This window comes from Brachionichthys hirsutus, chromosome 3, assembly GCF_040956055.1.
Source record: "Brachionichthys hirsutus isolate HB-005 chromosome 3, CSIRO-AGI_Bhir_v1, whole genome shotgun sequence".
Lineage (NCBI taxonomy): Eukaryota > Metazoa > Chordata > Actinopteri > Lophiiformes > Brachionichthyidae > Brachionichthys > Brachionichthys hirsutus.
Window position 1 is genome coordinate 4,425,216 of NC_090899.1, and position 15,820 is coordinate 4,441,035.

At 47.0% G+C, this 15,820-nt stretch overlaps 1 protein-coding gene across 2 annotated transcripts in view; it reads right to left on the reverse strand.

The window, feature by feature from the left end:
* Window positions 1-2,308: 2,308 nt before the first annotated feature.
* Window positions 2,309-15,820, reverse strand: part of si:ch73-22o12.1 (nectin-2) — a 36,849-nt gene continuing 23,337 nt past the window's right edge. Inside the window, exons 3-8 of one of the 2 annotated variants that reach the window (XM_068760283.1) lie at window positions 13,277-13,386; window positions 12,258-12,507; window positions 10,360-10,653; window positions 10,098-10,215; window positions 9,337-9,485; window positions 2,309-2,889 (exon numbers count right to left, since the gene is read on the reverse strand). In XM_068760283.1, the coding sequence (XP_068616384.1) occupies window positions 2,309-2,889; window positions 9,337-9,485; window positions 10,098-10,215; window positions 10,360-10,653; window positions 12,258-12,507; window positions 13,277-13,386 (1,502 nt within the window). Of the gene's footprint in view, window positions 2,890-6,347; window positions 6,484-9,336; window positions 9,486-10,097; window positions 10,216-10,359; window positions 10,654-12,257; window positions 12,508-13,276; window positions 13,387-15,820 lie in introns of those variants that run through there. The other variant, XM_068760284.1, reaches the window with a different exon arrangement.

Below are 15,820 nucleotides of genomic sequence, written 5' to 3' on the forward strand. Positions count from 1 at the left end.
CTGGGGACACCTTCCTCTTTTCCTCTACAGCACTGGCATCAATAATGATATTTACATTTTCATAAATATCCACATTTTCACAAGAAAAATAAAGATGCTTACATATATATACTACATAGATACCTCACACCAAAATGTACAGATAACAGTTTTTGTCCCTCATCGCCATTCTTATCCAAAAGACCAAGTCTCACACTCGCGCTGCTCTTTGTAGCGGTGACAGAAGGGAGTGCAAAAAATAAGAAACATATTTGTTTTGAGTGGACATGAAGAATAAGCTGGAAATGCACTTTAGCTCAGGTTAACAGGTGCTGCATTTACAGTAGATTTAAGGTAATGCTGTTGAACTCCAGACTGCTCCTTCTCTGAAAGCTGTCCTCTGCCGCGCTCCCGTTTAAGGTTTAACCCCTCCATTGTGGAGAAAGATTGCCTCGCCCCGCATAGACACTTGTGCTGTTTGCGTTTCCTCGTCAGTGGTTCAAGTTTAAAAGCAGCCATGCAAAGCATGTGCAGCCATTCCTGCCCTTAGCATTGGGTCACCTTGAATTTGACCTGAAGACCTGCAGCGCTCTACCAGAGCTCAGCTGGGCCTTGCGGGTCAGCGCGGTCCGCAGGAGAAGACGCACTCGCCGCATTCTCAGCGGGTCAAAGTGGAATTTGGTGGAAAGCAAAGAAACGCTCGATTAGAGGAGCTCCTCTACGAGATTGTCTCTCCCTGTCATCCGGTGACTACAAACGCACGAACATACGCACCTCCTGATCTGTAAAGACAGCAGTGCACAGTGGCCATAAGTAATGTTTGCCTGAACCGACCTCCGGCGGCTCGTTAGAAGGATCCATTAACAGTCGGGAGACTATCAGACATGGAGCTGAATCACAAAGAGCCGCTTCATCGCCTGCTAGTCAATACCAGTCCCAGGGCCTCGCTGCGGACACATCCTTTTATGCCGATCAATTCACTACATTTAACAAAACATCCGCCAACGGCGCGACAAAACAGATGATCCAATCAAACACATATCTAACCTAAGCTTACTTGGATAAGAGCTGGGGCTGCTGTGACATCCGGCCAGTTAATAAAGTATGGGAGAAGGGGGGGAACGACACTCCAGGTGGATTAGGATGTCCCGGCATGCCCGGAAGAGAGTAAGTGGGTCGTTTGACACATCAGGCGCAGTAAAATAATCCCCCGCTCTTGGTGACCCTGACCCAACACTGGCCTGGATAAATCATGAACTCCCTATAAACACGGGGAGCAAGGGGGCGAAGGGAGGGAGAGGTGGGCGGGGAGATAGAGGTGGGCGGTAGGGGGAACGCCACGTCATGAGCGATAAGTGGCGGCAATCTGTTGGTCGCAGCTAAGCGAGCGACTTCACGGCTCATTACCAATCAAGCTCCTCCTGTCAGGAGCGCTCTGAGGAGATGAGGATGAGGTAGAGGAGAGAAGAAGAGACATGGCTCCCCTCTCGTCATCCTACATCCGTCTCTCCATCCTTTGACCTTGTCAGATCGGCTACACCTCATTCCCTCGTCTCTTGTTCACCGCGTCTTACCTTCAGGCGCAGTACAAAAGTTTTCGGGAATACTTTCTGAAGAACCCTCTGCAAATGTACTTTGTCATATTTAGCCGCCATCTTATTTGCGTTCTTGCGCACGAGGACTTAATGTTCTCTTTAAATTCGTGTGTTTATAGTCAATGATCATTTGCGGAGACGTGGGGGGAAGGGGTGGTTGGGCAAAAATGAGACGAACACAGAGTGGAAACAAAACCCGCGAGTCAACATGAGGAAATATATATATTGATCTCTTCTACAAATCATCCGGCGGTGACTGTCAAAAGCTTTAAAATGTTTTCATCGCAATCTACAAACTACCCCCACCTCCTGTCACCCCACAATGCATTACCAAAATAAAAGGTGTCCCACAGCAGCCCTGAGAATGGCACGCAACACGTAACCGCTGGTTTGGTGAAAGGGAGGAGTGAATATGCAAGCGAGTCGTCTTCTCTACAGCCGAGCCTGCGTCACGGTTTCATTATTCTACTCGCACGCCACGTAGTTTCTCTCTGTCAGTCTATTTGTCAAGAGTCTTGGTCTTGGTCTTTTGGGAATATCACCCCCACCCTCCTCTTCATTCGATCCATTCTGGGGCTGCACTGATTAATAATAGGTTGCCTTTAAAATTTATTTTCAAAAATAAGTGGTATTATTTTTCTCTTCTCTGTCAGAGAGGGGCTGGAGACTGGAGCCACAAAATCCTAGGCAGGAGACCCCCCCCAGGCGCTCTTTTTTTCCCTCCCCCTCCTCCTCTATACGTAAACAGCAGTCCGTGAGATGACAGAACCATCGCGCTGGGACTCCATGTCATCATCCAGGTAATCACCAATAATATCGCCCTGATCATGCGGTGGGCGAAGCTGCAGGATGGGGGCCCCGCCACTGAAGTGGTCGTACCTCTCCTCCTCCTCCAGCTCATCAAACTTCCTCCTTTCGGCATCATCCAGTTCATTGCTTAGCAGGATATCTTGGGCAGTGGGTGTCGTGGCAACGATTTCAGGCCTGCCTGCCATGGTGAGCGGCTGGTGGTGGTTGTTTTTCTCTCCGAGGCCTTGTTGGGATGAGCTATCGTAAACATAAATAGGGCCGTTGTTGCCACCTCCCACACCGCCGCCGCCCGCGCCTCCTCCTGTGCCGTTCTTACTGGCCTTCTTGCCACCACCGAATATGCGCGTCTTCCTGTCGCTGCCGCCATTGGCACGGTAACCCTGCTGTTGCCTGCGGCTACGCGTGACAAGCACACCGATGAGCGCGCCGACCAAAAGGAGAGCCAGCAGGGAGCCAATCACAGCTCCCGCCACCACACCGGCGTTGGACGAGTTCACTGCGGGCTCTGTAGGAGGGAGGAGAGGAAGGGAGGAAAAAAAAGAAGGAATATGGAAGGGGGAAAAAAGAGAAGAGTGTGAAACATGGAGGAAGGGCAAGGGGGACATTAAGAAGAGGAAAGGGAAGAGAAACGGGAGAAAGGGACACAGAAACGAGGTAGGAGTTGATGTCAGTGGTTCATGTCCAAACTGTATTTATAGTGTGTGTGAGTGCTGAGGAGTGTGTGTGTGTGTGTGTGTGTGTGTGTGTGAGCTGAGGTTCTTTCAACACTGACATGTCCTCCTCTCCCTCAGACCTGCTCCTGTCCCCCTTCCCACAGTCACATCACAACAACACAGCCACGCCCCCCCCCCCCCCCCCCCCCCCAGGTTGCCCTTCAGTGGTCAGGCTCTGTCCAAGGCCCACTACAAATCACACTACCCTACATGCAGGACACTCGCACACAATTTGAAGGAGTAGGGTACAGTGTGTACAAAGCAGAACAGGTGGAGGCCATGCAGAGAGGAGGAGAGTTGATGGATGGAGGAGTGGAAATGATGAAGAGGAGGAGGAGGAGGAGGAGGAGGAGGATTGGTGGCGAAGTGAGTGAGTAACAAGGAATCACGGCGGACTGACAAGTCTTCCTGGAAGCCATGAATGTAGAGCGGAGGGACGAGTTGGCACCGCTCTGTCTCACCGGTCCTACACGAGTGTCCATTTTCACTCCAACGCTAACGTTTTCTCACGCCGAGAACGCTCAAACACGCTCGCACGACAAGAACTCCACTTTAAACGAAGCGTTTCTTAGAGTGCAGACTGGCTAAGTAGGCTAAGTAAAACTAGGGCTCCACAATTAAGTACACAGTATATCCGTTTGTGTATCTAAACTCCAGAGAGGAAGTGGAATATAAATCAGGGTTGTGAAGACATCCCGTATGACTCAGCCATTCAGTGCTTGTTTTTTGACACCCCCCCCCCCCCTCCTCTCTTGTCACCCCTTCAGCAGTAATATTAATGCAATATTTTAAAGCGCAGGCACAGATGAAACTGTTTTTGCAGGAAAGGAAGCTCAAGTTGGGGTTCGGTTTGAAATGTTTCAATTTGCAGCTTTAATAAGAAATCCGGGTTCAGCTCCATCAATACCAAACCAGCACCCTGTTCAATTCCGTGCTCATTATATATTCATGCTTTAAAGGGAACGCTTTTATTTCCATTTCGTTAAATCAGAACAGTAAAATCCAAGTCATGTCTGCAGTCGTCCAATAATTTGCCTTAATAAAATGCAGTCTAAATAGTAGAACTATAATTAAAAAAAGGAAGACATTTACATTGTGAGCCTGTCCAAGCATTCATTGGACACTTTTGAGCAGGAGCTCAGATTTATTGGGGTTTATCACCAGGCTTAGTTAAGACACCAGTAGTGACTAAAGGCCTTTTTGGGGGAGCCGTGAGATTGTTGCTGCTTGAAAATGCATTTCGGGGCAGAGAGTTCAATACTCTAAGTGCTTTCTGGGAGTGTGGCCACTCCCTTCAGTACTTGCAGCCACTATCCCCATGTGGTCATCATTTTTAGCTCAGTGGACATGGAGTATAGCGTTGACACAAGGGTCACCTCCACCCATGTGGTTTACGTTCGCTTCACTGTGTAGCTCATGGTCTTAAAAGCCTCAAAATGACAAAGGTGACTTTACAAGGAAGCATGACAAATACGAAAACCTCTATGGGAAGCAAAAGCACTTTGGCAGGATGGATGCACAGTTTCGACTTCACTCCACAAGTTCTTTTCTGCGGCAACACGCCCTCGTCAAAGCTTTGGACGACATTCCTACTTTTAATAGAAGTGAAAATTGTTTCACCTCAGGTGAAACTCTTTTCTGCAGATCTGGTTATCCTTTCCGCGCTCTGCACTTCCACCAGCCGCTCCAGCGGATTAACCAGCACTGTCGAAAATCCCTGACTAATGTTGAACGTTTCAAATTAGCCCGATTCTTATTGTCACTCCTTTCTGGAATCCAACGGGAGCTGTCCTCTCTTGTTAAGCGAACAGAGAGCAGACAGAATTACTCTTGTAACACTGATTCTTGTTAAGAACATGGCAGCCGACTCCTGTCTGCACCTGCACTCTGCTGCACTCTTAATCATTTCTCCTTCTCTTCTCCAGCTCTGCTAACGCTTCAGTTTGCTTCCTGCATGAAGCCTTTTCGCCGTATTGTCTTTGCTGTTTCCATTCATACTTTGTTCATTGTTACTTTTCTCTCTGTGCATCTCCTCTATGCTTCACTTTAAAAAGGAAACAAATGATCTAAGGCTGCAGCTTCCTCTAAAATGTAAAAAAAAAAAAACTATCAAATTTGTACTTATGTTATTTCATTTCAGTGAACTAGCCAGCAAGCAAGGTGCACACGATGGAAAACAATGCTAATATTGTCGACCGGATTTGATAGCATTCCTTACCAGGATAAAACTTAGAATTGAACAGCAGGGCAGATCAATACCTAAGATTGATTTGGTGCAAAAGTAAAGCTCGTTTCAGCGCTCCTGCTTTAACAATGTTTGGCTGGCTGACTGGAAGTGCCGTGTTTGTCCTGTTGGCCATGCCTCTTGATGAAACCATCTCAGAGTTGTCTGGCCAGAATTGGGTTTTGGGGTTCTGTCAAATTTGATGATGAGCTTCCTCTCACTGAAACACCAGCAGCCGCCACGGCTTTAAATACACGCCGAGGGAAAGAATGTTAAAAATGCATTCCGTGTATATTTTCCTCTACTTTTATTTCAATTTCTCCTACATGCCTTCTTTCATACACTCTCTGCCTCCCCTTCTGCCCCCCAAGGCAGTGCTAAACATTTCCATTCACACACAAGCGAATGAGAGCTAGCCCTGACTGTCCACTTGTAACAGGAACACGAGAAACGCATTATCACCTCCGGCTCTGTGGCACTCCATGGAATGAGACATTGCAACAAACTAGGGGCAAAATACGAGGCTGATGCTTCCACTGAAATTTAAATGCTAATTCTCTATAAATTCCACTCATCGAATAATTTTTTTAACACATCCGAGTCCGTTCATAACTGTCGCGCACCAAGTTTATGCTCGTAAAAACCTTTTGTGGATGACAATTCATGTTTTATTCCAACCTTCTGGCAACAACACTTGAAAGATTCAAGAGATGGATGTAAAAGAGCCATCCCAGACTGCCAGTGCCGCCACAGACCCCGACACATCTTTACAAAGCCCCGGCAGAATCTGAGAGGGTGAGGAGAGGACATCTCTTTTTTTATTTTTATTTTTATTTTTTTTATTTTTTTTCTAGAGTTCTATGCAATTTCTATTCTTATAGTGATTGTGACCGTCACCTGCCCTCTTGGCAGCCTAGCCTATTCCTATTTTATTGATTTTATTACCTGCTTACCGCCGTAGAGGGCTGTGCACACCGCAGTGAACATACAACATGGACAAACAAAAAGTGACAAATACACAGTGTTCTGAGAAGAAAGTGCAATGGATTTATTTGTGCCCCTTAATTCTACCCCTTCCATCCAATCATCACCAAGAGTTGTCCCAATACACCAGGTTCACATTCGTCTCTAGAGGAAAGTATGGACCACCAAGTTCTCAGATCTGAGGGAAAAGAGAGAGAGCATAGTGAGAGCCACAAACACTGACCCAGCAACCTCCACTAACTCAGAGATCTGTGTGCGGGGTTGACTCTCTAAACGAGTTTTGATAGGTGCTGGAGTGGTGGATCTGGCATGCGTGAAACCTCCACCTAAGAACCGTCCCACCCCAAGCCCAGCCCGCTAAGGCCCCACATGCCGCGCCAAGGCCAAAAATAAATAAATTGATTGTGACCGCCCCCCCCCATACCCTGCCTATATGGCTCCCCAGATCCCAGACTGATCCCAGAGGACATCTCATAAACATGCTGTTGGATGAGGCAGCAGGAAAACTGCTAAATAAATGTTGTGTGAATAACAGGTGGAGGAAAAAACAAACATGAATTAATACAGCACACACACACACACACCAGACTGTGGATGCCGAAGAACAGCATGCTTCTCATGAAGTCAGGTCCAGCATGACCGTAAGCTCCAAGTGACCGCAAGTAATGAGGGAGATGGAGCAAAAGTAATAACTCCTGCAGACCTCAAAGAAACATGTGTGGTCTCTCACACACAGACCCACACACTATTATGATCATCAGCTGTCTGATGCAGGGCTGGGCTGGACCTAAAGCATAGCTTAGGAGCAGTTTCTGACAGCATATTAGCTTATTGAACACAGCAGCGTGGCTACATGCGAGCACGAGTGTGTGATTGTGTGTGCACAGACGTGAGTGTGTGCTAATGAGAGATGGGCAAGGGGCCAGATGCAGGCTGCAGGGAGATTTGGCTCCATCAGACCTGCTCTCTGGCTGCTTTTGCATGACTACACACACACACACACACACACACACACACGGAGGCCCCTTGCCCTTGAACTGTCTCCTTAGAGGAGTCTGAATATGGACATCTTTTTTTCCATTGAAATAAAGATACCTTCGGCCAACGTGGGGAGGGGACATTTATATATATGATGTTCAGACTCGTCACCGATGTAAGCAGTGATGAGGCCAAACAGAAACGGGATAGAAGATGGAGGATAAGCCATCCAATAACCCCCCCAAGAAAGGAAATTGAAATAGAGGGATGGATGGAAAGATAGAGACCACTAAGCTGTGATTAAGGAAGAGCTACTGGTATTTAAGTGTTAAGCTTTTGAGAGAGAGACAGAATGCTGGGGGCACGAGCACGGAGATCAGCGCTAGACTTGCAGAAGCTGAGAGACAACCTGAGCGATAAGGAGGATGAGGAGAGAGCATATGCCAACATAGAGAGAGACGCAGTGAAAAGAGCAAACTGCAGCCAAGGAGAGAGCGAGGCAGAGATAAGAAGAAAAAGACTGGACAGCAGCGCTAAGAACGGTTTGTGTGCGACTAAGCAGCAGGATGAGAAGACGAGAGGAAAGGGAGGACGCTCATCCCTCTCGCTTCATCCCCCCCATTGCATTCAAGGTTTAGCTCAATGTCAGCAGGAAATAACTTCCGGTATGGTGCAGGATTATGGCATGAGGGTGGAGGGAGTTGTATTTTGCATGAGGTGTAATGCAGAATTGAACCTTGCTAAGCAACGCAGCTGAAACTATAGGGGGATGGAGGGACTGAGATGGGTGGGTTTAATGCGCTCCAGTTGTTGGGACAATCTACAGAACACACAAACACTTACATAAACCTGACTTTTTCCACAGACATCCATCAAGATGCAGTTTAGCAGTGCAAGATCTCTTTCAGCTAAACCCGAGGCAACGCTGAAATCCATTTCATTTCAAAGTCAATGGTGTAGCCGTGAGTGGAATGCATCAATTTCACTGATTGGAGCCTTGTCTTCAATGGACTATCTAATGAACAACACTCATTTAACATGATTCAGTCTCTCATAGCAAAGCGATGGATACGGGTGCTGAAGAAGACACTCAGTCTCTTTGTGAAAAGGAATGTTAATGGCCCAACCTACTCTTTCATTGTAAAATAAAAAATTAAAATAGACAGTCCATCTTGTCTGGCTCAGGCTCAATCAGCTACAGCTGGAGACCGTGTGACAAACTGCTCGTTTAATAATGTCCTGCGATGTGCGTTGCGTTCAGACAGTCCTCGGCCTTTGAGAATGCACAGATGCTTCCTCAACATTGTGTTGATCAACGTATGCTAAGAGCAACAGGACAAGCGTCATGCATTGTTAGGAGGATACTTAAAAGGAAAAAGAGAGGCAAAAACTCAACTGGAGAGCCACGAAAGCACACAAAGGAATGCGCATTCACACAATGTGAGAAAGTCCCACATGTACACACACACACCATAGCCAGAGCAGCTGGACCCACTAGCCCTGTGCTACACACCGCAGAGAGACCTCAGTACAGTGTGTGTGTGTGTGTGTGTGTGTGTGTGTTCCTGTGATTTGTGAGGATCCCTGGGGACGATATGGTAACACAGTACACCGGGAAATGTGTAGCATGTGTGATTAAAGTGCAGCCGGTTCCAGCTCGTCAGTTCAGGATATAAATGTTTCCACATACAGACCAGGGGAAGTTTAAGGTGACGAACGATACCCAAGTGAATCGCAAATGTGTTTTTCTTTTCAATTCTGAAAGGTTCACTGCTTCGCCGACACATTTTCAGTGTTTCTGGACACTTGCATGTTTCACTTCATTTCTGGTTTAACCTGCTTAGAGCCAAAGGTCTGGGGAATTTAACAGGAAGTGCTTTAAAAAAAAAAAAAAAACAAGAGTGTTCTGCTTAGTTGTTCCATGTGAACCACGCCACTCTCAGCAGGTTAAAGTGCGCTCCAAATGTTATCTGAACATACTCTAGAATGTTTTTTGCACATGTAATGCACTAATAGTTTTTTTGTGTGTGCACGATCCTGTTCTTCCACTCACCTCTTACAATGGCCGTCACCTGGTCCCGGCCAGTCCCAATGCGGTTCTTGACCTCGCACACAAACGTGGTGTTGACAGCTTCGTCCACCTTCAGGACCTTCAGCTCTTTGCCATTGATCTGCACCGTGTCGGGCATGACCCCTGACATACTGCAGGGAAAGGAGCATATCGATATGAGAAAGCAGAAAAGGTGAAGGCAAAAAAAAAAAAAAAATTAAATAAGGCTGTGGCGTTGTGATTTGTTTGACTTTGTGCACAATGAGGAATGTGCTCTATTGCGCAATGTCATCAAATTCTACTTATCACGATGGCTGATGCAAACCCAATCAGTTTCCCCTTCACTCAAAAGGTAATCCATAAACACACATTGGAGAAAATATGAGGAGGACATGAAGGTAAATCAAATCTGCTGGATGGAGATCCAAAATCCCATATTTTCCATTTACAGTTTTAAGACTTGAAAAAAAATCTAATTTTGTCAATTATTTTAATATCTGATAATATGAAATATATGGGGACAGAGTCATATCAAGTTTCTCAATATGCAAGGGTTAAATCTTGAATACATTATGAGAAATTATGTGTGTCTCTATAATCAGAGTACAGGCCTGTAGCGGCAATAATAAACAAGCTGATTACGGCGCCGTGGACTCGAAACTGACGGGTATGACGGAGGAAAAAATGAGGGGGGAGAAGAAATCAAGAGACACTGCGAAAAGATTAGACAAAAAAAAAAAAATGCTGGGCGTGCCGGTACTCACGTCTTCCAAAGGACAGAGAGTGGGACAGGGTTTCCAGTCGCCTGGCAGGTGAGCAGCACATTTGTACGACCCACGTACCAATTATTGTCGTAGCCTACTATTGTCACCTGAGGGGCGTCTGGGGCAAGGACAGATACACGGCAGAAATGAGGAGATAAAAAAATAGCAATTAGTTCAATTCATCCCCTTAATCACGTTGAAGTGTGAACGGCAAAGGAATTTATGGAACACCAAGTGAAGGCTGGAGTGTGTGGCGTCTTACATTGAACAGCTAGCTTCATTGGGAAGCTCTCCGATTTGGTCTGGGTCCTGTGATCCACAATGCAGCTGATGTCTTTCCCATTGTCTTTTGCTGTGGGCACCATGCGGTACTCGCTGCTGACGGTCACAGTATTGTCCACACCTGGTTTAGACACCGTTGTTGCATTGCCGTTTGCTGTGGTCACCCAGGAGATCTGAGCGGGGGGGCGGCCATCGACAGACTCGCACGTCGCCACAACAACTGTTTTCGTGCCCGCGTCCTCTGTCACGATGGAGGCCGAGTTATGCGGCTTAGCTGATGGATAGATGAGAATTGGTGCGAGAATGGAGAGTGGAGAGTGGAAGACAGAAGATTAAATGATGCAGAAATAGATAAAATGGAAATAAGACGGCTGAGGGAAAAGATAATGTGCACCAGTATTGATAAACAATTTGAGAAGAGCATTGAAAAAAGCAAATCCAAAACATCTCTAAACATCCTCCGTCGCCCCCCCCCCTCCATGCCCACATCGATGAACAATTACGACCACCGGTGCAAAAATACACAATCCATAAATGTTTTCTCGCTCGACACAAAAGTGAAATCGCCACGCAATCTCTGCCGTCCCCCGTTTTGCCTCTCCGCACCACCTCAGCCCTCGTGCCTCCTCGCTCGCCCTCTCTGATACTAGCGAGAGATCAGAAGAGAGCAAGCTGAACAGGAACTGACAGCAGGCATGACAAGCAGCGGGATCAATAGAGAGCTTGAAGCGAAGGCAGAGAGGTATTATGTGTTTAGAGGGAGAAAAGAATGGGGCAGAGTCACTGGTGCTGGGCCAAGGTTAGACTAATGGTTCCATTGCATTGGCAAGAACACAATTGATCTGACAATACCACTTATAATAGCAATTAAGCCTATCTGGACATGCTTTTAACCTGTGTGCTAGCTTTTGGGAGGGGGTGAGGACGAGTTGGAGATGGAGGGAGGCTTATGCATATGTATATACGAAGACACAGAAGAACATTTCAAATTGCACTTCAGTTCTCTAAACGCTATTGGATGCAAATAGAAGTATATTTAACTTCTAGGAATTGGTTCGACTGCTCGTAGCATCCATCCTGTGAAAGCACTGCATATGAAAAACCTTCAAACAGAACCGATTAGAGAGCTGAAGATGGTCCGATTCCTCTGCGTCTGGCAAAGGGGTAATGTGGGGTCGGACAGGGGCAGTTATCCTATTGCAATAATGAAAAAAATAATTTTACGGGGAGCCTTTTATAATTTCCAAGTCCTTGGGAGGCACCCAAGAGCACACGTTGGTAAACAACAATTCCAACAGCTTAGGCGTTAACCTTGACAGACAGAGCCATAAAACCGCAAACCATTGTAGTGGGTAATATTTATAACCACTCCCGTGCATCTCCAAGGCCTGATTTCAGAAGGTTGGGGGAATGCGTGCACGCCAGGCTGGAGCACATTGTCGATGTTTAATGGCAGCATGAGTGTTTCTTGTTCCACGCTGCTGGAAACTTTGAATAAGTCACCTTGGCATATTAAAAAAATAAGTACCGCAGTTCTCACCAGAAGATCAAAGTGCGGCTCACGAGAAGCTTGTTTGTGATTTGCGCACACTTGAATCGCATCATGAAGGTCGGCTTTCAATTTTGACCTTAAAAAAAAAAAATGCTTTCCAGCACTTGAGGGAAAGAAAACATCCAGCAGGTAGCAGAGATGGTCTGCATTCATGCGTTTCATGTTTACACTGCATGGCTTTATTGAAGATAAAGTACTGTTGCCATGGTTTCTGCACAAATGCATCCAAATCTTTCCCTCAAGGACCAGAATCCAAGTACAGTAGGTCTTCAACAGTATTGCGTTATTGTTTTAAACGTGTGTATTTGTGTAATCCAATGACCTACCCAGCATGACCAGGTACGTGATGCCTTGCTCGTTGCCTCTGGGGTAGGTAGCATACTCGCAGATGTACTTCCCTTCATCCGTCAACCTAACATCTCTTATCTGGATGGACGGACTGATCAGATTTACGGGGACGGTAGTGAAGCTGACTCTGCCTTTCATAGGTGAGTCCGGGTAGTTGGGGTCAAATCTGGGGTGAAACACAGCGATGTTGATCCTTTCACCATCCTTCGGCTCGTAGATCCACGTGACCTGTGGCGCCGGGGCACGGCAGACAGAAGTTGAACACAGCGGGTCACATTTAGAGCAGCGCAGATAAGCAACACAGGACAGCGTTTCAACACATCCACAGCAACACAAACTAGTGGAGCGTGAATGAATATGGATGCAGTGATTTTCAGGAGCAGTGCAGTACCCCCCCCCCCCCCCCTCACAGCTGCTCTGAGCAACTAGGAACGAAGAAGTATTTCCATTACCACCCTCAATCCCCTGAAGCAAAATGAGGCTTTGTATCGTTTGTTTGGAGTAATAAAACATTAGGCCTAACTGTGATAAAAACCTATGACTATCCTCAGGTTTATTTCTGTGGGCTATGATTTGCTAGATTAATGTTTTGTGTGTTATAATAAACAAGGCACATGGACCATTATGATCATTTTATGTTTATTTTCACTGCAATGTATTGTTCGTGTGCGTCTGCAAATGCCTGAAAGTTAGTTGCACAAAGTCGGGTCAACGCATACCTGACAAATTACTTTATTTTACAAGAAATTAGCCACATATTCAAGTATGCATTTGCTTAATGTCTGCAGTCTGTTTGCCTCGAAAGTGAAAGCAAATCATATTCCCTTCCAATTACGACGAATTGTTGTGTGTGCAGTCAGCACAATGAGCAGTAATTTCAGCGGGAAACGGACATTTTTATTAGAATTTCATAACGCAAAACCACATTGAGGGTTGATAAGAGAGAAATCCTAACTGAATAGAAAAGCAATAGTGTCGTAAAAAGCGTGCATCTCACCATTGTGAGCTGAGTCCCCGTGGCATCGCTGAAGGAGCAGCGCAGGTCGACCGTCTCCCCGAGATATGACGACACCTCCGGTTCCACCTTCACCCGCTGACCCAACGCTCCTGGGGAAAACACAAAAAGACACATTATTGTTGGTTGTATCCTACCGAAACTCAGAGAGGAGCGAGTTACGCAGCGGAGGAATTGTGTTGGTGCAAAGCCTCCCGATGAAAAATGAGGACAATGTGGAAGTGTCTGGTACGACAGAGGACGGCATTAGTGAACCCAGGCAAGTAGGCTAACGGCCTGGTACCTCTTGGTGACTGTGTGTGTGTGTGTGTGTGTGTCAGAGAGAGAGAGAGAGAAGTGGCTAAAAAAGAAAAAAGAGGAAAGCCTGCTCTCTTTGCACACAGGTCATAAATCATCCGGATGGGTTATACTTTTGCCAGCCATTTGCTACGCCAACACATTCCAGTGCAACAGCAAAGAGTCAAAATAAATATGCTTTTCATCATGTGTTGTCAGTGGTCGTGCGAGAAATAGTAAGAGCGAGGGAGCTTTAGAATGACAACCTGTCCATGTGTGTGTGTGTGTGTGTGTGTCTAATCCAGGTCTCTGTGAAAACGTAATTACTTGTATGAGTAAGCGCGCATTAGTGTATGTCAGCAAGACGGTACCTGTTTTAAGTACGAGTGGATTACCTACGCATGCACAGCTTCAAATGTCTGCAGCTGGGGCTACGAGTGCGGGTGTGAGTGCGAGTGTGAGTCCCGACACATGTGTTCACCTGGAATCGACACGCAGCTTTTCATTGGTGCTACTGCACATTTCCCTGAAGAAAAACAATTACTTGCAGAACCAGTTCCACCAGTTTGTGCTGAGCCAAACTAATTGTGTTGAAACTAATGTGAGCTGGACAGCTGATGACGCACGCACACACACACACACACACACACACACACAAAGACGAAACCCAATAAAAAGGGCAGATCTGTCTTTCGCTTTTGAGGAGCAATAAAGCTCGCGCCTTCTCTTCTCTGGGGAGATCCCAACCCATTGCGAGACAAGACCGAGTAAGGAGTAACAGACGAGGGGGGGGGGGGGGGGGGCTTTCCTTAAATAACAGCAGCTCTCCCAGGACCAGCCCTACAACCCCCCTGTAGCCACAAAGGAACCTGTGGACGACCACCGAGCAGCCTGTGAGCAGCAGAGAGCATTATTGGCTGGATGGAGGAAACAAGCTCGCCGTTTATCTGCTGCCTTTTGAGACACACACACACACGTCACTGTGAAGAGACACAAAAACACCTGCACACATGCATCTCCTGACACTTTCACTGTCAAGTTTCTGATGATGATCCATTAGATATCTACAGTAGAACTCTAAGTTAAACCAAAGTATTTGTGAATCCCCCTCGACTCGTCCAACTCGTCAGACAGATAGCTTTGGGAATGGAAACGGGACTCTGTTAAACGATGCAGCAGAGCAGGATGCCATCGATGCATCCGATCGCTAAGTCAGCTCGACATGACGGGGGTAGCTGCCGCTTGTGTGCATGAGTAAATTCATTCCAAAACGTGCACAGCTGTTGTCTCCACACCTCATGTGGAGAGGGGGGTGGGGTGGGGGGGGCTTCCTCGAAATGTCATCTGAAGGCAATAAGAGGAGAGTCAACGCAGGTCAAGTCCTGCCAGAGCTTGATTTAGGGAGAGGCAGGCCTTATGAGGCGATACAGCCCGGGGGAAATGAATGACACACAAGACATACCGAGCCTTGCAAGCCTCCGTCCGCCATGATGGTCTCCGAACGCCAAGACTCGGCGCCGTTATAGCAGCAGAATCAGAGAGCAACACGTCAGCATGTGCACGTGCACAACGGAATTTAGACAGACCTGAGGCAAGGAGGCATTTGAAGCAGTATAAATATTCAGAGAGCGTTGGTTACACTAAACAGAAAGAAAGAGGCAAAGAAAGAGTCATCAAGAGCGAAAGACAGAAAGGGAGAGAGACAGAGCTCCCTTCAGTCTTATGGGGAGGACTCGAATGAAGGGATTTAGAGAAAAGACAGTTCAAGGGTAAAAAGCGGGAGCAACGGGGGGGGGGGGGGGGGATGGTGAGAGCGAAAGGGAGGGTCGAAGGGGAGGAGACTGAGAACAGAAGCCTTGTGTCATCCCTGCTCTACTTTACAGTAGCTCTGCTGCCTGCAGGTGACACAAGAACCACCATCATTTAACATTTAAAACGCACTCACACACACGCTGCCTACATCAGAAGTTGTCAGATGCCAGCATCATTGGCACCGTTGCCTATCATTACGTCTTAGACACCCACATCGTGCGCATGTGTGCACAACATTTACTTTATGCTGATGGCGCTGCGACAGCCACGCCATATAGCACAGCGCTCCGATCCCGAGCCTGGCCTCACTAACATTTCCGTATCTCCCACCGTTCGTCTGAAGACGAAAATGGCTCAGGGAAGAAGTGAGGTGAGGAGGATAGAATGATGAAGAAGAGGAGAAGAGGGACATCCTGGGAATGCCAAAGCGATGGAGGA